The sequence below is a fragment of the Oncorhynchus tshawytscha genome, linkage group LG10, assembly GCF_018296145.1.
Source record: "Oncorhynchus tshawytscha isolate Ot180627B linkage group LG10, Otsh_v2.0, whole genome shotgun sequence".
NCBI classification, from domain to species: Eukaryota; Metazoa; Chordata; class Actinopteri; order Salmoniformes; family Salmonidae; genus Oncorhynchus; species Oncorhynchus tshawytscha.
The window spans coordinates 74,920,558-74,944,417 of NC_056438.1; the positions used below are offsets into that span (position 1 = coordinate 74,920,558).

The following is a 23,860-nucleotide window of genomic DNA, read 5'->3' on the forward strand; positions in this document are numbered from 1 at the left end:
CAAACATAACGATGGTCATTATGGCCAAACAGTTCTATTTTTGTTTCATCAGACCAGAGGACATTTCTCCAAAAAGTACGATCTTTGTCCCCATGTGCAGTTGCAAACCGTAGTCTGGCTTTTTTTATGGCGGTTTTGGAGCAGTGGCTTCTTCCTTGCTGAGAGGCCTTTCCGGTTGTTGTTACAGGACTCATTTTACACTGGATATACTGTAGATACTTTTGTACCTGTTTCCTCCAGCATCTTCACAAGGTCCTTTGCTGTTGTTCTGGGATTTCGCACCAACGTACGTTCATCTCTAGAAGACAGAACGCATCTCCTTCCTGAGCGGTATGATGGCTGCGTGGTCCCATGGTGTTTATACTTGCGTATTAATGTGGTACCTTCAGTCGTTTGGAAATTGCTCCCAAGGATGAACCAGATTTGTGGAGGTCTATCATTTTTTTCTGAGGTCTTAGCTGATTTCTTTTGATTTTCCCATGATGTCAAGCAAAGAGGCACTGAGTTTGAATGTAGGCCTTGAAATACATCCACAGGTACACCTCCAATTGACTCAAATTATGTTAATTATCCTATCAGAAGCTTCTAAAGCCATGACATCATTTTCTGGAATTGTCCAAGCTGTTTAAAGGCACAGTCAACTATGTTTATGTAAACTTCTGACCCACTGGAATTGTGATACAGTGAATTATAAGTCAAATAATCTGTCTGTAAACAATTGTTGGAAAAAGTACTTGTGTCATGCACAAAGTAGATGTCCTAACTGACTTGCCAAAACTATAGTTTGTTAACAAGAAATGTGTGGATTGGTTGAAAAACAAGTTTTAATGACTCCAACCTATGTGTATGTAAACTTCCAACTTTAACCGTATATATAGTGTTTTGATCAGAGCCCTATGGGTCCTTGTCAAAAGTAGTCCACTATATAGGGAATAGGGTTCCATTTGGTTTGTAACTATAATGTTGCTGCCAACCACGGATCAGAGCCGTCAGAACTCCCTCTTTGATCTATGTTTCTACCGGGGTCCTGTTGACTATCTTCTACCTTTTCTTCCAGATCTCACCTTTTCTCCCAGATCTCACCTTTTCTCCCAGATCTCACATTTTCTCCCAGATCTCACCTTTTCTTCCAGATCTCACCTTTTCTCCCAGATCTCACATTTTCTCCCAGATCTCGCCTTTTCTTCCAGATCTCACCTTTTCTTCCATATCTCACCTTTTCTTCCAGATCTCACCTTTACTCCCAGATCTCACCTTTTCTTCCATCTCACCTTTTCTTCCAGATCTCACCTTTACTCCCAGATCTCACCTTTTCTCCCAGATCTCATCTTTTCTTCCAGATCTCACCTTTTCTTCCAGATCTCACCTTTTCTTCCAGATCTCACCTTTTCTTCCAGATCTCACCTTTTCTCCCAGATCTCACCTTTTCTCCCAGATCTCACCTTTTCTTCCAGATCTCACCTTTTCTTCCAGATCTCACCTTTTCTCCCAGATCTCACCTTTTCCCCCAGATCTTACCTTTTCTCCCAGATCTCACCTTTTCTTCCAGATCTCACCTTTTCTTCCAGATCTCACCTTTTCTCCCAGATCTCGCCTTTTCTCCCAGATCTCACCTTTTCTTCCAGATCTCACCTTTTCTTCCAGATTTCACCTTTTCTCCCAGATCTCACCTTTTCTTCCAGATGAAAACATAGGAGTAGATTAGAGATGATAGCTAGCTGTAAATAAACTTATTTTTGTCAGGTTGGCCCTCTGTTCAAAAGATATAACTTCATAAACTCATTTCAATTTTGCTCGTTCCTCATCCACCATTTTATCATTTCATCAAATGCCTTCCACATATGAAGTCAGTATTATAGTCGTCATATTATATTCATGGTGTTAATATGTCACCAATGAAGGTGACACTAGGGTGTTTAAACTTTTATACACGTCCTGTATCGTTTATTTGTTGTCTGTGTAGGCCTCTGTTAGTATGTAACGGGGGTCACGGCCAACCTATTCCCTATATAGTGCACTGCTTTCCACCAGGGCACATAGGAATCTGGTGAATAGTAGTGCACTATTTATAGGGTGCCATTTGGGACTAGCCTCAGACAAAGGGAGTGGTGATACACTTACATGGCCAAAATGAATGCACAATTAGGCCACACCAGATGGGACAGATGCCTATCCTACCCAGGCCTAACCCAGGTCTCAGTGGACAGTACTAAGGTGCTCTGAGCTGTTCTCTGCTATCTCTGACCAGGATTGATTTACATACGTTGTTTGGTAGCAGTCTCAGGCCGGGATTCAAACCCAGGAGCCTTAGAGAGCAGCGCACTAGTGTAAAGGCATTTTCCCAGATGCTCGCAGCGATTGGATTCACGATAAATGAGTATATAGTTTGAGCGTATTAATACATTTTTTAAAGTATGCTTTGCTTCACAACACACCTTGGATTGAATCCCGGCTATGTTGTGTTATGAATCTCTAATCTAATGGGAGTCAAAAGACAAAACAACAGAAATGAACAAAGCAGACAAACCAATGCAGCAGCCATTTGTGTTTACAGTACAACTGTGTGTATGCGTGACCTCTGACCCTGGTGTTTTGATCAGTGTGTGTGTGTGTGTGTGTGTGTGTATAGAAAGGGGACGTTGGGCTGTGAAAACATGGGGAAAGCGAAAGATGGAGAGACTGAGAGAGAGAGAGTGACTGGTTATGTCCTAAATTGTACCCTATTCCTTACCAAGTGCAATAATTCTGTCTAGAATCCTATGGGCCCTGGTCAAAACCGTTGCCCTATATAAGGAATAGGATGCCATTTGGGATGTAATCATGGAGCCATCATGTGGCCATAGGACATGAAGAATGAGCCGACTGAGTCCAATCATTCTTCATGCCGCTGTTGAGTTAACAGAGGGCTCCAAATACGTCCATGATTGACACAAATGGAACCCTATAGATGTAGGATCTTAATTTGAGCCAGTTTGATAGAGCAGGAAAATAATCCTGCAGCAACAGGAAATGTGAATTATAATTAATGGACATTTTTGTTGTAGGGGTTGATAATGTTTTCATCGGGGCAAATCAAGTCAGACATTTTAAAGTGGAAATTACAAACTTTAGTCGTCTTTTTAACCTCAAATACACTACAAGTTTGCATTTTCTGCTGTGCAGGAAAATTCCCAGCAATAAAAGAGGGATCAAATTACAAACTACATCTGTATTCCCAATATGGTGTTGACCAGAGCCCGAGTCAAAAGTAGTGCTTGACTATAGTACTATGGGACCTGGGGCACTGTATGTGTGTACACCAGTGGAGGTGGGTGGGAGGAGTTATAGGAGGACAGGCTCATTGTAATGTCTGGAATAGAATTAATGTAACGGTATCAAACAAATCAAATTTACGGAGACCATGTTTGACTCCGTTCCATTAATTCCATTCCAGACATTAGAATGAGTCTGTTCTTTGATAGCTCCTCCCACCTGTAGTGGGTGTGGGTGAGCATGTGCATGTCTGAGTGAGTGTATTTCCTCCATATAATTAATTCACAATCCTGTTATTTTCAATTCTGTCATTGTTCCAATAGGACTGTTTCCTGTATTATTGTCACTATGGGCTTCTCATTCAGTAATGCTTCTCCTGTATAACGGTTCTTCTTTAAGAAAAAAACACAAATATATTACTGAAATGTGTTTTCATTTTTATTTTTATTCAATATTTTTTCAAATTGTATGTCATTATTTTTCCACAGTATTACAAAAAATAAAAAGACACAGCTTTCATAAGAACAAGGATAAAACCTCCTTATTTCATTTTTAGAGACAGAGTAAGATTAAATATATGAAATGCTAACCAGTACAGACACGGCTCCCAAATGGCACCCTATTATTTTTTTAACAGAACCCTATGGACCATGATTGGCACAGGTCAGATTCAAATGTGTGTAAGGGTATGACAGAGAGAGAGGGAAGGGTGACAGAGAGAGAGGGAAGGGAGACAGAGAGCTAGAGGAGGAGATGATGGGGGATTGATTCACCTTGGGCGGTGTAGCAGTCTATATGCTAAAGTCTTGTCACTATGCAACAACACACCCTCTCTGTTGTCTTCATCGTGGTCACTAGGCAACAACACATCCTCTCTGTTGTCTTCATTGTGGTCACTAGGCAACAACACACCCTCTCTGTTGTCTTCATCGTGGTCACTATGCAACAACACCATCTCTGTTGTCTTCATCGTGGTCACTAGGCAACAACACACCCTCTCTGTTGTCTTCATCGTGGTCACTAGGCAACAACACATCCTCTCTGTTGTCTTCATCGTGGTCACTATGCAACAACACCATCTCTGTTGTCTTCATTGTGGTCACTAGGCAACAACACACCATCTATTACTCTTAGGGTGATAACTAGGCCTGTCACTTTTCTTCCCATGCCTTATCACATTCTCTGTGAATGTTTCTCCATGTAGATTGAGCGTAACAGAGTCATCACAACAGAGACTCCAGTCCTTCCGGCCTGTGCACTGGTCAGCAGGTTTCCTGCATCTCCACCTGCAGAGGATCACACCAATGATGATTAGCACCGCATCTGAAGAGATGAGCTGATGATTTGGTTTGTGTCAGCTGACTGACACGATACAAAACAGTACATCTGAAGAGATCAGCTGATGATTTGGTTTGTGTCAGCTGACAGTACATCCATACCCGGCGACAAGTACCCGGCAATCTGGGCGCCTCTTTGATGCACGTAAGCGTTGTAATACCTCCTCCAATAACAAACCGTGTTCAACTACATGAAGACTAAGAGAGAAAGAGAATAGAGGAGTCATTAGTTGAACAGTTACACTGAAACAATTATGAACAAAGATGACATGGACGACACAGAGAGTATGTTGTACTCACGATATCATCCGCAGGTTTGGGCAGGCCTGGCTGAGACTGATTACACTGGTAGCACACCTCTCTGTCAAGCGGCTCACAAACAGACCGATGTCCTCCAGAGAGGTTTGAGAGTGTAGCAGCGAGATCAGTGCTTCAACATGCTCATCCCAATCTGGACTGGTAGAGGTCATTCATATGGCACAAACATAGACAGACACAGACTCTCATCATGGTAAAGCAAATATTGTCATATGTGTATGTTTGTGTGCAGATATGTAAAATTATTTATTTATTTGTCCTTTATTTAACTAGGCCAGTCAGTTAAGAACAATTTCTTATTTTACAATGACAGCCCACCCCGGCCAAACCCTAACCTGGATGACGCTGGGGCAATTGTGCACCGCCCTATGGGACTCCCAATCACAGCCGGTTGTGATCCAGCCTGGCATCGAACCAGGGTCTGTAGTGACACCTGTAGCACTGAGATGCAGTGCCTTAAACCGGTGCGCTACTCAGGAGCCCTATACACTACAGCCCGGAATCAATCCGAATTGCGTTAGAGAGCAGTGTCCTTCTATAGGTCATTTTACAGCCATTCTTTCATGATAAACACCCAAATGCAAATTACCTTCATGTGCATTGTCAGCTGTCTAGTGAGGTACCTTATAAAGCACCTTGGATTGAAACGCGGCCGTGTGTGTGTGTGTGTGTGTGTGTGTGTGTGTGTGTGTGTGTGTGTGTGTGTGTGTGTGTGTGTGTGTGTGTGTGTGTGTGTGTGTGTGTGTGTGTGTGTGTGTGTGTGTGTGTGTGTGTGTGTGTGTGTGTGTGTGTGTGTGTGTGTGTGTGTGTGTGTGTGTGTGTGTGTGTGTGTGTGTGTGTGTCTGAATGTGAGATTTTATTGAGGACAGAAGTTCTTACTGTTGCTCCAGAGTGTGAACTAGCTGAAATAATTTTCTCCAGTCGAATACGGGATCGCCACAGAGGGTTATTTCAATCCCTCTGAGTGATATCTGGGAGTGTAAACCTTCACTCACTGCGTCCAGTCCATATAAATCTTTGTGTTGAAACCTGAGCCTGAAATCCAAGATACATTTTCATGAATGTGTACCAATGCATGATGATTCACTGTCTGGCAACATACAGCATGTTGAGCATAGTTCAGCATGACAAATATAAAGGGTTTGTAAATGACATGTAATGCAACTCACAAGTCAAATGTAAAGGTTCATGATAGATGTTAGGTATTTGAAATGTGCTAATATTTAGGAAGTATAATCTCAACTCCCTCACCTTAACTTGTCTACAGGGTGGATGATTGCACTCAGGTCATCCACGTCAGTGTCTGATAGGTCAGCCACATAGCTCACAGACAAGCTATCATCAGGAGAAGAGAAACATCTTTATTTAGGGGAAAGGGGATACCTAGTCAGTTGTACAACTGAATGCCTTCAATTGACATGTGTCTTCCGCATTTAGCCCAAAACCTCGGAATCAGACAGGTGCAGAGGGCTGCCTTAATTGACATCCACGTTTTCGGCACCTGGGGAACGGTGGGTTAACTACCTTGCTCAGGGGCAGAATGACAGATTTTTACCTTGTCAGCTTGGGGATTCGATCTAGCAACCTTTCGGTTAGTGACCCAACGCTCTAACCACTAGGCTACCCGCCTCTAGCCACTAAGCTACCAGGCTCTCGCCACTAAGCTACCTGCCTCTAACCACTAGGCACACGCCTCTAACCACTAGGCTACCCGCCTCTAACCACTAGGCTACCCGCCTCTAACCGCTAGGCTACCCGCCTCTAACCACTAGGCTACCCGCCTCTAACCACTAGGCTATGCGCCTCTAACCACTAAGCTACCCGCCTCTAACCACTAGGCTACCCGCCTCTAACCACTAGGCTACCTGCCTCTAACCACTAGGCTACCAGCCTCTAACCACTAAGCTACCCGCCTCTAACCACTAAGCTACCCGCCTCTAACCACTAAGCTACCCGCCTCTAACCACTAAGCTACCGCAACTGGGTAACTCAAGTTTTTGCACCTAATAGTGCTACGATGCTTCGAGATTCATACTTTTAATTCGCGCTTTGTTTTACCCATATAATTTTTAACACAAGGACAAGTTATACCTCGACAATTTATTGTTAAAATGAGAGGCTGCCTGGATCTTTCATTTAAAGACCCTTGCTCTCTTTGGTCTCAATGTAGACTTTGATCTGAAGCCATTCTTGTGATTTTTTATTGTGAGTTTTCTTGTAATTCTGATGTATAAGTGTTTTGTGTATAAGTGTTTTGGGTTGGGTTACACTCCTTCAAATGAGTGTAACCCAGCTAAGCTAACTAACTTTGCATGTAAGCCAAGGAGACAAGATGGCTGTCACAGCTGTCAAAAGAAGCGGACCAAGGTGCAGCGTGGTACAGCGAGCGTACATTTTCCTTTTATTTTAAAATGACGCCAACAAAACAACAAACGAGAAAACAAACAGGGCACAATGCCTCAAACCAAGTTAACTTCCGGCACCGACAGAGATGGCCGCCTCGCTTCGTGTTCCTAGGAATCTATGCAGTATTTTTTTTTTTTTTTTGCGTGTTATTTCTTATATTGGTACCCCAGGTAATCTTAGGTTTCATTACATACAGTCGGGAGGAACTACTGAATATAAGAGCAACGTCAATTCACCATCATTACGACCAGGAATATGACTTTCCCGAAGCAGATCCTGTGTTTTGCCTCCACCCAGGACAATGGATCGGATCCCAGCCGGCGAACCTAAACAACGTCGCTGTAAAAGGGGCAAACGAAGCGGTCTTCTGGTCAGGCTCCGTAGACGGGCACGTCACGCACCATTCCCTACCATACTACTCGCCAATGTCCAGTCTCTTGACAAGAAGGTTGATGAAATCCGAGCAAGAGTTGCCTTCCAGAGAGACATCAGAGATTGTAACGTTCTTTGCTTCACGGAAACATGGCTCACTCGAGAGACGCTATCGGACTCGTTGCAGCCAGCTGGTTTCTTCACGCATCGCGCCGACAGAAACAAGCATCTTTCTGGTATGCCTTATGATTAACGAGACGTGGTGTGATCATAACAACATACAGGAACTCAAGTCCTTCTGTTCACCTGACTTAGAATTCCTCACAATCAAATGTCGACCGCATTATCTACCAAGGGAATTCTCTTCGATTATAATCACAGCCGTATTTATTCTCCCGCAAGCAGACAAATCGATGGCCCTGAACAAACTTTATTTGACTCTTTGTAAACTGGAAACCACATATCCTGAGGCTGCATTCATTGTAGAAGGGGATTTTAACAAGGTTAATCTGAAAACAAGACTCCCTAAATTCTATCAGCATATCGATTGCACAACCAGGGCTGGTAAAACCCTGGATCATTGTTATTCTAACTTCCGCGACGCATATAAGACCCTCCCCCGCCCTCCTTTCGGAAAAGCTGACCACGACTCCATTTTGTTGCTTCCAGCCTACAGACAGAAACTAAAACAAGAAGCTCCTGCGCTCAGGTCTGTTCAACGCTGGTCCGACCAATCTGATTCCACGCTTCAAGACTGCTTCGATCACGTGGATTGGGATATGTTCTGCATTGCGTCCAACAACAACATTGACGAATACGCCGATTCGGTGAGCGAGTTCATTAGAACGTGCATCGGCGATGTCGTACCCACAGCAACTATTAAAACATTTCCAAACCAGAAACCGTGGATTGATGGCAGCATTCGCGCGAAACTGAAAGCGCGAACCACTACTTTTAACAAGGGCAAGTGGCCGGAAACCTGACCGAATACAAACAGTGTAGCTATTCCCTCCGCAAGGCAATCAAACAAGCTAAGCATCAGTATAGAGACAAAGTAGAGTTGTAATTCAATGGCTCAGACACAAGAGGTATGTGGCAGGGTCTACAGTCAATCACGGATTACAAAAAGAAAACCAGCCCCGTCGAGGACATTGATGTCTTGCTCCCAGACAGACTAAATAACTTCTTTGCTCGCTTTGAGGACAATACAGTGCCACTGACACGACCCACTACCAAAACCTGCGGACTCTCCTTCACTGCAGCCTGACGCGAGTAAAACATTTAAACGTGTTAACCCTCGCAAGGCTGCAGGCCCAGACGGCATCCCCAGCCAAGTCCTGGGAGCATGCGCAGACCAGCTGGCTGGTGTGTTTACGGACATATTCAATCACCCTTATCCCAGTCTGCTGTTCCCACATGCTTCAAGAGGGCCACCATTGTTCCTGTTCCCAAGACAGCTAAGGTAACTGACCTAAACGACTACCGCCCAGTAGCACTCACTTCCGTCATCATGAAGTGCTTAGAAAGACTAGTCAAGGACCATATCACCTTCACCCTACCTGACACCCTAGACCCACTCCAATTTGTTTACCGCCCCAATAGGTCCACAGACGACGCAATCGCAACCACACCGCACACTACCCTAACCCATCTGGACAAGAGGAATACCTACGTGAGAATGCGTATTTTCCACCATAATTTGCAAATAAATTCATTAAAAATCCTACAATGTGATTTACTGGATTTGTTTTCTCATTTTGTCTGTCATAGTTGAAGTGTACCTATGATGAAAATTACAAATTTCTCATCTTTTTAAGTGGGAGAACTTGCACAATTGATGGCTGACTAAATACTTTTTGCCCCACTGTATGAACCAAAAGAATGATATCTATTTTAGAAGGTTACTTTTCATGAAATGTGTATCTAACAGTTGCATGCTAACTGCTAACATTAGCTAGCTAATTCAGCACTGAACCAGTAACCGTGCATTAGAGACCTCTCTAACGCCCAACAAGCTCAGTTCAAACTCCCATTCACCAGCTCCGCAAGCGTGATAATGTCAAAATACAGTAGTTGATCACCAAATATAGAGTTTCACTGATCAACGATCGTATTTTGAAGTTCTAATGCTTGCAGAGCTGGGTTTTCATTTATTAATACACAGGCCTGTTCTATAATTTGTTTGGATAATTAGCACTGTATACAGTATATAGTGAATCAGATGTACTGTTACCCCAATAAATCATAGTTGTTTTGCACACCACCATCTTTGCTCTGTGATCAGACTGGCAGCGTCATCGCATCAATGCTGTGTAATACATTCTGCAGTCAAACTTATTTCAGCTTGTAATCCAACAGTTGTACTTGATATGTGTGTAACAACAGTTCAACATTCACTTTCTTCTACTATTTAGAAAGTACTGCAACTGCCTCTGCAACGCAATGATGCAAGTTTCTTTGGAAATGAATGTGCTTCTGTTATACCAAAAAGCAATGACGCTGTTGGTCTGATCGACAGGGTTAGTGACAGGGTTACATAGCTAACGTTAGCTAAACAAACACTAACTACATGGTAGCTAACTATTTGCTAGCTAGCGACATGCATAGTTGAGAGCTAGCTTTAGCTATGTCATGAAAACGTTGAGAAAACGTGATTGTAATGTATTTGAAAATGTGCGAAAGTGTTGTTTGCTACTGCCATAATATACCAAACATTAGGAACACCTTCCCAATATTAAATTGCAACCCCCCTCCCTTCGCCCAAGGACAGCCTCAATTCGTCGGGGCATGGACTCTACAAGGTGTCAAAAGCGCATGTTGACTCCAACGCTTCCCACAGTTGTGTCAAGTTGGCTGGATGTCCTTTGGGTGGTGAACCATTCTTGATACATATGTGAAACTGTTAAGCGTGAAAAACCCAGCAGCGCTGCAGTTCTTGACACAAACCGGTGCGCCTGGCACCTACTGCCATAACCCGTTCAAAAGGCACTTAAATGTTTTTTTTTGGGGGAGTACCACCAGATGAAGATCATCAAAGGTAAGTGATTAATTTAATCGCTATTTCTGACTTTTGTGAGTCTTCTCCTTGGCTGGAAAATGTCTGTATGATTTTTGTGGCTAGGCGCTGTCCTAACATAATCGCATGGTGTGCTTTCGCCGTAAACCTTTTTTGAAATCGGACACTGTGATTGGATTAACAAGAAGTTTGTCTTTAAAATGGTGTATAATACTTGCATGTTTGAGGAATTTTAATTATGAGATTTCTGTTTGAATTTGGCGCCCTGCAATTTCACTGGCTGTTGTCGAGGTGGGACATCCCAGAGAGGTCTGTCTCCTCCCCTTCATCTACACTGATTGAAGTGAATTTAACAAGTGACATCAATAAGGGATCATATCTATGTCATGGAAAGAGCTTGCGTTCTTAATGTGCTGTATACTCAGTGTATTTGGGATGAAGTTTTCAGCTTTCTTTAGCGGTGTGGCATTGTAGCATACTCTATTCTGATGTCTGTTTCTTTACTTAGATGTTGTTAGAGAAAGTAACGCATCTGCTGTATCCAGGGGAAGGTGAAGACCTTGATGGAGGCTGCAGAAACAAACATTTTAAACTAAAGGAAACTTCTTGGCAGGGAAAAGACAATAAATAATAAATAATATGATTTTAGAGTTAAATCTTTTGTTGTTGTTGTAATGAATTCTTTACAGTTTTTATTTTTTTCATTGTATTTTGAATAACTTGTAGAAAATTGTCACGAAGCATTATTTGTCATATGCGCCCAATACAACATGTGTAGACCTGACCGTGAATGCTTACCGTGAATGCTTACCGTGAATGCTTACCGTGAATGCTTACCGTGGATGCTTACCGTGAATGCTTACCGTGAATGCTTACCGTGAATGCTTTCTGTGAATGCTTACCGTGAATGCTTACCGTGAATGCTTACCGTGAATGCTTACCGTGAATGCTTACCGTGAATGCTTACTTACAAGCCTTTAACCAACAGTGCAGCTCCAGAAAGAGTTAAGGAAATATTTACCAAATTAACTCATAAACTAATAAAAATAATAAAAAATATCACAATAAAATATGAGGCTATATACAGGGGGTACCGGTACCTAGTCAATGTGGAGGCTATATACAGGGGGTACCGGTACCTAGTCAATGTGGAGGCTATATACAGGGGGTACCGGTACCTAGTCAATGTGGAGGCTATATACAGGGGGTACCGGTACCTAGTCAATGTGGAGGCTATATACAGGAGGTACCGGTACCTAGTCAATGTGGAGGCTATATACAGGGGGTACCGGTACCTAGTCAATGTGGAGGCTATATACAGGGGGTACCGGTACCTAGTCAATGTCGAGGCTATATACAGGGGGTACCGGTACCTAGTCAATGTGGATGCTATATACAGGAGGTACCGGTACCTAGTCAATGTGGAGGCTATATACAGGGGGTACCGGTACCTAGTCAATGTGGAGGCTATATACAGGGGTTACCGGTACCTAGTCAATGTGGAGGCTATATACAGGGGTACCGGTACCTAGTCAATGTGGAGGCTATATACAGGGGTACCGGTACCTAGTCAATGTGGAGGCTATATACAGGGGTACCGGTACCTAGTCAATGTGGAGGCTATATACAGGGGGTACCGGTACCTAGTCAATGTGGAGGCTATATACAGGGGTACCGGTACCTAGTCAATGTGGAGGCTATATACAGGGGGTACCGGTACCTAGTCAATGTGGAGGCTATATACAGGGGGTACCGGTACAGAGTCAATGTGGAGGCTATATACAGGGGGTACCGGTACCTAGTCAATGTGGAGGCTATATACAGGGGGTACCGGTACCTAGTCAATGTGCGGAGGTACAGGTTAGTCAAGGTAATTTGTACATGTAGGTAGGGGTAAAGTGACTATGCATAGATAATACACAGCGAGTAGCAGCAGTGTACAAAACAAATGGATGAGGGGGTCAATGTAAATAGTCCGTTGGACATTTTATTAGTTGTTCAGCAGTCTTATGGCTTGGGGGGTTAGAAGCTGTTAAGGAGCCTTTTGGTCCTAGACTTGACGCTCCGGTACCACTTGCCGTGCGGTATGTGCGGTAGCAGAGAAAACAGTCTATGACTTGTGTGACTGGAGTCAATTTTTTGGACTTTCCTCTGTCAATTTACTTGGATTAAGAAAACACACTTTATTACACTGTCAATAAGAATGATTACCATCACAGGCCAATCATGTACATGCCCATTATGTCGGTCATCAGTGTTTACACCTGACTCTTACATGAGACTTACGAAGATCACATTGAAATGACAGGAGGTGGTCAGGAACGCATTGTGTGTGGAATTCTCCTCAGTCTGGAAGCAATCAGGCTATTGAAAGCGCATACAGTGGGCAATGTCATCAGCACTCTGCCCACAAGTCTCCAGAATACTTGTGTTTTGGGACGGAGAATCACCTTCATTATAACTTTGGAGGAAATGCTTTCCTAGTGTGTGGGGAATGTGTTTTCTGGCCTCAAAGACATTTTGCAAACAAGTTATGCTAATCCGTTTGCAATCCCTTCAGCTTTGGTTGCTAGCTTGCTGACTAGCTACAGAGGCTAGCTGGCTAGTTAGCTACACTTGTCTAAGACCTGAAGAGTTGCAATGGCTCCCAAAGCTTAGTGCTTACTGTTAGCTACTGCCATCAAGTTGTTGTTGTGTTATTATAATATTTAGCCTATGCATACTGGCATTTGAATACAGCGCGGCCAAAGGGAACACAATGTGGACATGGTGGACACATTTAAATGTAGACGCATGATGTGTTTTGAATTCCATGATCAGAATACAAAACTGCATTAACTGTTAGGTCTAGACACAGCCAAAGACAGTGTCTTGTCCTGCTCCTGAAATCTGCTCTTGCATCAGCAACAAAGCATTCGCGTAGATACATGTCTGACATCAATGTGTGCTCAATTACAATGATCATTTAATATGGTCAATTTCAGAAAATGTTATATTACGTAAACATAGTGTGGTGTAATAGAATGGTTTGCCTTGTGTGGTAGATTTTGTGGGTTTTGACACTCTTATGTAGGTGTCATAACCAGCCATAAAATAACGCAATATACTGTATGTCACAACAGGTCTAAATATATGTGTCACGACAGTGTTATGACCATATCATGACACGTTATGTCAAGTTATGTCAGCTGTTATGACCATGTCATAATGTGTTATGATGCTAGGTGTCAAATAGAGTGTTACCTATAGCGATGTTATAGATGAACTGGAGTACAACAATAAAAGAATATTGCTAAACTACAACCGTGTGTATATAGCCATTTGGGATCGAAGCTAGGTCTCCTGGGCATCACAAGACTGTGTTAGCCTGTTGAGCTTAAGTCTACAGTAAGCACTAAGCATTGGGAGCCATTGCAACTCTTCAGGTCTTAGACAAGGTTACTGGTCTCTTGAGTGTGCTTCACCAAACCACTTCCTTAACATGGACAATAAATTAAAGATATCCACTGTAAAATGTGTTATATGTAGTATTAGAGATGATAAATTGTACTTACTCTATTTCACTCAAACTGTAGCCAGATGCCCTGATACAGTCACAGATCATTTTCATGTCAGACACTTTTAACCAAAGAGAGGTTTGGAGAGTCCTTCACAGGCAAGAGATGGTTGAATTATTACATGAATATTTTGATCGACAAGACATCTACACTCAAAAAAATGATAATTTACAACTGTACAGCATGCAATATCAATCAAGTGCACCTTTCTACTGAGACAATGGAGAAGAAGCTCACCCACTGACTCCATTTTTCTGTAGATTGGCTTCCAATGTAACATTCTCATAACAATGAAGCCTGAAACAGTAACATATCATACTGTTAAGAGGCTACTTAATTAACATTATTATGGCCATGTTTTATATTGTGTCCAATCACGGGTTGAATTCAACCCCCAAAATGTCAAACTTCTGCAGACCAGTGCCAGTGTGACTCCGCACAGACTGAAATGGTCCAGTGTGACAATGAATAACAGGGTTCCCACAATTCCCTTTTTTTTTGTCAATTGGGTGTTAAGATTACTTACTAGTGTACTAATGTTAAGATTACTAGTCCTAAGTAACTACTGCTAACTCAAATCTTGGGTTTCTGACTCTCCAAGTCTAGTCTAAATATTTACAAGATTTGGTACACTGTTGATACACTGTTGAAATTAAGCGCTTTGTAACTAACACCAAAACTAGTGGTAGCTAAGCTGCCACCAACACAAAGGATAAGAAACCTTAACTTTGCTGGAGTATTGAAACACATCATCTTGGGTTGTTTTGAAACATGACATGGTGTGTTGCAGGGGACTGGGAGCCCTACCGTTAAGGTGGCAATCAGCCGTTGATAATAATTACCAAAGCGGACTCTGCACCCTGGTCTGGTAAAAAGCTGAGGGATGGAGCTGGAGAAATTTAACAACTCTCAAATTCATAGACAGAGCTATGGATGCAAGGACCATGTTATCAACAATTAGAGTTTTAACCGTGTTTTGAGGCTATATAGTGTTTTTTTTACATTTTCTTTGAATACAAACTTATGGAGTAAAACAATCTTATATTTTGGGTTCTGATGGGGTACGATAGTTGAATTAAACTCACGAGGCATGTATAAAATATATTCTTCAAGAATCAATGGGTCATTCATTCATTTAGAAGTCCAAAAGTCGATGTAGCAACTGCTGTTTGCACACAATTTTGTGCAGAATTGGGAACCTTCTCTTTTGGTGTTGTGAACAGAAAAGTGAAGATTTAAACACTGTCGTGGGTATTTTACAATTCCAATATAGTGTCAGTATAACCTGTTGGACTAAACCCTTTTTTATCACAAACTATATAAAATGCCTTTGTTATTAATCAATGATGTATTTATGTTCACTTCTGCATTACCTACATGTTAATCAATGATGTATTTATGTTCACTTCTGCATTACCTACATGTTAATCAATTAACCCTTTTTGTAACAGACATTATGCATTTACCATGTATGTTCCATCTTAGTTTCCTAATTGTTATTCGAGGAAAAATTGTGTTATATATTACAGGTTGGTTGGAAGCTAAATGAAAAGTTACTTACCCTATGCTTTCCAAGTCTGCATGAGCCTTATTGATGAGGAACATGAATTTGTCAGCTGTATTGCTGGTGATGGACTTCACTCCAATGTCAATGTTTCTGGGTTTGTGTTTAGTGAGAGCAACAAGCAAGTCCTGTACTTTCTCATCCGAGAAGTTGTTCTCTGTCAGACTGAAAAATACAGAAAAATTGGAGCGAGGCACAGAAAACACTATTTAAAAAAACAACAAAAAAATTGTGGTAGGCTAAAGTAACTCTCAATAATATAATGTAAGTGCACTCTAAAAGTATTCAGAACCCCTCGACTTGTGTGTAGATTAATGAGGGAAAAAACTGTTTTTTAAATGTTAGAATAAGGCTGTAACATAACAAAATGTGGAAAACGTAAAGGGGTCTGAATACTTTCCGAATGCACTGTAACTGAGGTAGAGATATATTTAACAGCAAGAATTTGATAGATGACAAATAAGGTATGATGTTACAGTAAAGATCATGTGATTCTTACTCCAGCTCCAAACTCTTTCCTTCTCCCAGCGCTGCCAACAGATCATCTAAATCATCATCGGCTAGGTCGTCCACCTGCAACCTACAAAAACAAATACCAAAAACAATTAAGTGACAAAAATTAAATGAAAACAAATATCTATGTCCAAATAACCTTTTTATGAAAGAAACATTATATTGAGCATCAACCAGTTATGATTATTATAATTAATTTAAATAACATTTGGGGAAATATATACTGTATATATTATTTTATGTATGAAAATCAGCCTCGTTCTAGGGTGAGAAAGGGAAATGCAAATATACTCACTCGAGATGTTGACATTTTTCCAATGCTGGCAGAAGGATTTGTATCTTCTCTGCAGATAACTTGCACCAGTTGAGAATGAGTGTTTGGATGCACTCGCAATGCTGAAAGCAGTACTTCAGCACCCAACAGTCTGTTTTTGTCAGGGGAATGTGAGTCAGATTAAATTCTGTGTATGTATTCATGGCTTTCTTTACAAAATCATCTACATGTAGTTCATATAAACAGTGAAACGCAAAAAGCCACATTGATGAAATGTGATAATCAATGGCGTTTCGATCCTCCTTTTCTTTTTCAATGACTTCCAGAATAAAATGTTTGAGCTGGGTCCAAATTCCTTGAGAACAAGAGATGTATTTTTTATCCTCGAGCCGTTTTCCCACTTCCTTGTTTGCGATGCCGAAGAGAAATTGAACTATGGGTAGCAGGTGACTGTTTTCTTTTCCACGTCGAACCTTGGAAAGTAGCTCTCTAACTTTCTCCTGAGCTTCCTCATCACCCAGTAGCATGTATGAGAGGGCTGTGAAAAACTCCTGGAAGCTGAGGTGCATGAAGCTGTACATAGTGGTCTGACTTACTCTTTTCTTTTGGAGAAACTTACACAAGAAGGGGACTTTGGAAGGATCTGACACTGTCTGTGACACACTATCATGGTGAAATAAGACTTGCTGCTCTTCCATTCCCTGTTCTGCCAGCTTGCCTAGTCCTTGGAGGATAGTAAGAGCTGACTGACCCAAATCCTGACAGTGGTGCTTCAACAGCGTGGCAACAAATTCAACAAAGATGGAGGTGGTGGTCTCCAGCGATTGTATCATCTCTGTGCCTTCATCAAACTGCTCCCTATAAACTGTGCAAATGATCCAGCAGATGACTGGAATGAAACATGCGGTGAAAAGGGTTTCATTTTTTCTCACAGCGTCATAGGCTTGCTGTGAGTGTTGCTTCTTCTTGAAGAATCTATTGAAGTATTCCTCCACCCCCTCTTTAGAAAAGCCCAATATCTCAGCGTATCTCACTGGATGTTTGACCACTTCTTTTAGTTTGTCCAACGCTGTGGATCTGGTGGTAACAAGCAGGAAGGACTCGTGCAATATCTGTTTCCGTATCAGGCCACTCAGTGTCACTTCGGGGGAGCATTGTGTCCACGGGTCCCTGGGAAGGGAGTCTTTAGGTACATCAAGTGAGAATTTGAGTTCATCAAAGCCGTCTACCAGGAAGAGAACCCTCTCAGGAGACTGGTGAAGGACCTGCTTGATCATTGATGATGAACTCTGATCGTAGTTATGCAGATCCATCAGACTTTTTCTCCCAGTGGCCTGGTTCAGTTCTTTGCACCTCAGGTGAAAAACAAAGTCAAATCGGTCTTCGTAAAGTCTTCCAAAGGCCCAGTCAGACATGATCTTCTGACTGGTAAATGACTTGCCAGTTCCAGAGTGGCCCTGCAGTATCACTGTTCTCTGAATGTCTCCGTGCTCGTCTGGATCAAACAGCCTCTCCACTTTGGTACTCTTGTAGGTCTCGCTGTCCCTCTGGTCCATGACTTGATAAAAGTTCTGTCCTCTGGAGCGGATCTCCTCCTCTCTCTCTCTCTGCTGACGGTGTTTCTGGATGATTAGGGGCTCAGTGTAGCGATCATCTAGCTTCACATGTTCTCCAGGGAGAGAGTTGTACTCCTGCACTGTGGCATATTCACCTCTGATGAATTCCTTGTACTTTAGGGTTGCTGTGCTTTTGTTCTCTACACATTGACACAATAACAGAAAGTCAATTCATAATTTTACAAAAGTATTTATGTTGTATAATTCTTGAAATCATATAACATTATAAGAAATGTAATTCATTAAAAAGGTGAAAAAAAACATGGCGTACCTGGTTCACCTCTTTGTTTGCCACTGCATTCTACATAAATGATTGACAAATACATATCACGTTAACCTTCTCACAAGATATCGCTAATCTTTGCATCTTCATAATTTATTGAAAATGTTATCACGCAACAGTTATGTTTCACTTGACACATTTCAGTGTTTCCACAAAGAAACATCAGTACGTCAGGTATTGTTGACAGTTCGGACAATCCTTGTCATGCAATGAAACATTATTTTATAGATGGGAGAAAAAAAATCTGTAATTAATGAATACAGTTACATATAGGGGAATTTTGTAAGAGCAATGACTTGTTTTTGTCATTTTCCAAATCTTTCAAATACTGTACATTTCCCATATCTGCATTCTGCTAGGAAATGCCCGTCCTGAGAAACTGATCAAAGTTTAAACACTTAGACTTCAAGAAAAATTATATTCACTGTAAAATGATATTAAGAAGTTTCTTTTAATAGCCCTCTGTGACTTTAAGGAACATTTTTCTTAAAACACTGACTCTTAAAAGATGTGTCCCAAGGTCAACTGTGTTTTAATTAGGAGGTTGCTCCTTTATGTGGTGTGTAAAAATCTGGCTAACTATGTAAGTAGACTTTGTTAGGGTTCATCTGTGTATTTCTATGTAATAGCCTCATTGTTACTATGTAATTTTACCTTTATTTAGGTATGTCAGTTGAGAACAACTTCTTATTTTCAATGAAAGCCGAGGAACCGTGAGTTAACCGCCTTGTTCAGGGCAGAGTGGCATTTTTTTTTTTTTTACCTTGACAACTCAGGGATTCAATCTTGCAACCTTTCGGTTACAAGTCCAACACTCTAACCACTAGGCTACCTGCCGCCCTAACAGCCTCGAATAGCATATTCCACAGTACCACATCATGTAACTGTGCTTATACATGCTTACTCAGGTGTTTACATGTTGTAATATCATGCAGCATACCCTGGTTATCTGACCCTTTTGGCATAGTTTATGTGTGGCTACATGTGGTACACTCTGTCCCCATAACTTACTATGGGCCAAGATGGCTACAAGCCAATAGTTGTATATTACACAACCAATATGGCCGACCATTGACGCCATTGTTTACATCCTAGCATGCTACTTCTAACCATTAGCCCCACTAGCTGCTAACTGTACTGTGCATAGGGTTATACAGCTCCCTATGCCGGCCTATAGCCTGAGGGCTACTAGCCTATAACCTAGCTTAGCGTGCTAGCCTCCAGCTATTGCCTGTTTATACTGTATGCCAACCCACAGCCTGTGGCCCACTAGCCTAGCATGCTAGCTGCTAATTGTATCATGTTTATACTGTACCTCATATGCTACCCTAGCCCCTTTATACAATATGGTATAATCATTACTGCTATGTAGCGTGTTAGCCTACTAGCCATAGAGTGCTGTATGCCTATTACCAGATAATACTGTTAGCACACTAGCTTCCTATTGTGTGCTAGCCATAGAGAATGATAGATGCCTCTAGTGGCCAAAGGGCTGTATTAGCATTGGCAGCGCCATTGAGGGCTTCCAACATTTAAAAAAATATATACTACTTCAAAATGGAGAATGGTACTACCCATGCTGTCACAGACGTTATATCGCACAGATACAAAGATGAGTCCTCTAGCTATCTCTATGATGCTAGCTCATTGCTATCCCATTGCTGCCATGCATATTTTACATCATTGCCATTCTGTTTGTATAGCCTTACATGGCTAGTACTCTGGAGTAATTGCCTGTTTCTTCTGTTCTACAGAAAACACTATCACTTCCACTAGTCCCTTCCTCTTGTGAGATGTGTGTGTGTGTGTGTGTGTGTGTGTGTGTGTGTGTGTGTGTGTGTGTGTGTGTGTGTGTGTGTGTGTGTGTGTGTGTGTGTGTGTGTGTGTGTGTGTGTGTGTGTGTGTGTGTGTGTCTGTTAGTTGTGAAGTAATAAAGTGTGGATTGAATCCATGTCTCCTACTGGTAATTTCCATCCTCTAACTGGGACCCTGGGACAGTTGTACCAGTGGAGGCTGCTGAGGGGAGGACGGCTCATAATAATGTCAGGAATGGAGTACAATGGAAGGAATGGAGCGAATGATATCAAACACATGAAAACCATGTTGATACCAATCCATTGACTCCATTCCAGCCATTAGTATGCTCCGTTCTCCACTGAGTTGTACCTATATCTAAACCGACCTCTTTCAGGGGAAACACCAGATGGTGGCGCGCTTTCTCCTTGTGTGATACTGTAGCAGATAGTTGATTATTTGGTCTATAAAATATAGATCTTTAAAATTGGCTTAATATTAATATATATATATATATTTATTTTTTAAACGTTGGCTTTCAAGAATGCCTGACCTAATCCCAGCCCATGTATCTAAATTGCCAAACATCTTCACTTACCTAAGTCCTGGACCAGATTAGGTTCATTCTCTCTCAGTGCGGAGAGAAAGGTAGATTTCACTTTGTTTCCTCCAGAGTGGAGGGCTTTAAAGAGCTCCCTCATTTTGCTCTTGTTAGTCCTGGCAGCACTGATGTTGGAGTACATCTCTTCATGGATCATGTCTTCAGCGAGCAGCTCATCAGCTATAGGCATCACCATGGTGACCCTCTGAATGAGCTGGGGCATGTACTTGTCCACGAACTGAGCACCTGTGGAGGGGACATATTGGATGACAGTCTCTCCCCTAAACCAACCACCTCAATAAATATACATTCTATATAAACCTAATTATGATATAAATGATATAATATCAAGTTTTATATTATTCAGATTCATTGAAAGTGCCATCTTGGTTGACCATCTTGCTATCTTCGTTAAATGAGTGGCTACAGTGCTGTTCTGGGAATTGCGAAAACAGAGTGGGGAAGGCTCTGCACTATCAGAATTCTATCAGAATTCTGCTCAGTTCAAGAGCTGACCACCAGATGGAACCAAACATTTGTCTATCTAAGTCAAGATGGGACAGACGGGCCTTTCACAATGGGAACCACTGTTACAGAGTGGGAAGAACAAGCAAGGAGGTGGGCAGAGCCAAGCACAAGCTAGCGAGATCTTATTGGAACTTTTCTGCACGCATATTTCCGTTAGGGAACGCCTACCCTCTCAAGTATCCGTGTGCAAGAATTTGAATTTGCACATCTTAAACAATGAACAAGAACAAAACAAAAAAAAGTTTGCCAATGAGTCAAGTCTACTCAACGTCATGTCGCAACAAATTCTCGTTTTGGGAACAGAAAAGTGTATTGAGATCGAATGATGACGTCTATGAGAAAACAAGCAGAATGTCGGCCAACTGTAGTTTCGCTATGCTATATCGCCCCCCTCTGGCTGCCACTGGACTTGCTCTCATCTCCATTACTGGTAGTGAGCGGAAGCCTCCACTGGATGACTCCGTTTTTTTTACCCCATGTGACACATCTGTGTTTCCCCTTGTAATGTCGATACTGTAGCTACTGCTTGTATTTAAATGTCACAGATAGGAGACTTGTTTGAAAAACATAAACCACACTGATTTAAATGTCATTACATAGTAGAAACATGGAGTGGTATATAAACAACCAGGGCAGAGCGATTAGCGCTATTTGAGGTCTGTTTTGGTTCGGGGTTTTTTCAATGTCGGTTTCATACATTAAATGCAATATGAAATACGACCTTGAAATAATTTTAGAGCTTTGTAATTTAATTTCAAAAGACAAATATTGAGAACATTCAATTGACAAATCATTGAAACCAGGTTTTTTAGAAATGTTTGCAAATGTATTACAAATAAAAAACAGAAATACTTTATTTACATAAGTATTCAGACCCTTTGCTATGAGACTCGAAATTGAGCTCAGGTGCATCCTGTTTCCATTGATCATCCTGGAGATGTTTCTACAACTTGATTGGAGTCCACCTGTGGTACGTTAAATTGATTCGACCTGATTTGGAAAGGCACAAACCTGTCTATATAAGGTGTGTCCAAACTTTTGACTTGGTACTGTATTTTTTTATTTGTAATAAATTTGCAGAAATGTCTAAACCTGTTTTTTGCTTTGTCATTATGGGGTATTGTGTGTAGTTGTGGAAAAGTCAAGGGGTCTGAATACTTTCTGAATGCACTGTATCTCAGACCATATCCAGGTCTAACTTACTGTCTTCAGACGACTCCATTTTGTTCATCAGGAAAGGTCACACTGCATCATTAAATCGTCTCTCTTCACTGGTTGTCTACTAGGGAAACAGTCAGTTATGCTCCACAATTATGTGCCCATATGCAATAGCTAATGTTAATGCATACAGTATATGGAGTATTCTCTATGCAACAGATATTGAGACCACTTCCCTTTCTATAGTTTGAAATGTCTGTAGTGTAATTTTTCTTGGACTCCCTGGGGCCCACGAATCCTTTTTATTTTGGTTTCTACGGAAGGCACACCGAAACATATTTGACTTCCTCTTTGTCTTTGTGTTGATAAAAAAAAACAGCAAGTTTCTGTTTGCTGTGTTCAAGTGGACTTATACTCACCGTTCACATCCACAGCTAAAGTTAATGGATGACATCATGTCTTTCAGATCACATCATTCTAAAGGCTGTAACTCCAACATGTTAAAGGTGCGGGGTTCGCTGACTTGCTGTATGTTTGTCTCCAGTGGTTATTTAAAACTAAGACATATTCCAGCAGAAGGACGGGGGTTTACTCTTTCCTGCTCCCTGACAAACTGTAAACCACTCCCCCTTACACTTCCTGGAGCTCATGCACGTGCAGCAACGTGGAAGGAGAAGGATCACAGACACACAGAGATTGGGCAAGTTCGTTTAGCAAGGCCGGGTCCCCGGGTGGACAGAGTTTGCACATTTTAGACCATTCCATTGGTCCTTATACTGCACTGTTGGAACTAGAAGCACAAGCATTTCGCTACACTCGCATTATCCTCTACAGAATTGGTGTCCCGACCTCGGGAGTGTTGAACTAATGTGATTAACATGAGGTTGTAAGAAACAAAACAAAAAGTACCAGGACATAGACATATCTGATATGGGCAGAAAGCTTAAATTCTTGTTAATCAAACTGCACTGTCCAATTTACAGTAGCTATTACAGTGAAATAATACCATGCTATTGTTTGAGGAGAGTGCACAATTATGAACTCGAAAATGTATGAATAAACCAATTAGGCACATTTGGGCAGTCTTGACACAGAATTTTGAATAGATATGCAATAGTTCATTGGATTAGTCTAAATGTTGCACATTCACTGATGCCATCTAGTGGCCAAAGTCTAAACTGCACATGGGCTAGAATAATTCATTATGGCCTTTCTCTTGCATTTCAAAGATGGAGAAAAAAACAAACAAAACAATTCATATTTTTTTCTTT

General features: G+C 41.6%; 1 protein-coding gene across 7 annotated transcripts; it reads right to left on the bottom strand.

Annotated features, from left to right (window-relative positions):
- Window positions 1-3,422: 3,422 nt before the first annotated feature.
- Window positions 3,423-23,205, bottom strand: LOC112260883 (NACHT, LRR and PYD domains-containing protein 1 homolog). Of its 7 annotated transcripts, none has more exons than XM_042329067.1 (15): window positions 23,009-23,205; window positions 22,635-22,710; window positions 20,901-21,149; window positions 18,497-18,526; window positions 18,321-18,365; window positions 16,631-16,760; window positions 16,322-16,402; window positions 15,820-15,987; window positions 14,496-14,555; window positions 14,256-14,348; window positions 6,159-6,242; window positions 5,787-5,942; window positions 4,890-5,045; window positions 4,692-4,787; window positions 3,423-4,538 (listed from the first exon to the last, which is right to left on the bottom strand). In XM_042329067.1, exons 2-15 carry the CDS (start codon window positions 22,660-22,662, stop codon window positions 4,355-4,357), a joined length of 1,560 nt encoding a protein of 519 aa, XP_042185001.1. In that variant the 5' UTR covers window positions 22,663-22,710; window positions 23,009-23,205; the 3' UTR covers window positions 3,423-4,354. The 7 variants fall into 7 exon arrangements, with proteins under 7 accessions (XP_042185001.1, XP_042184998.1, XP_042184996.1 ...); XM_042329064.1 differs by having other exon boundaries at window positions 3,423-4,204; window positions 4,329-4,538; window positions 16,631-18,365; XM_042329062.1 differs by having other exon boundaries at window positions 16,631-18,365.
- Window positions 23,206-23,860: the final 655 nt, after the last annotated feature.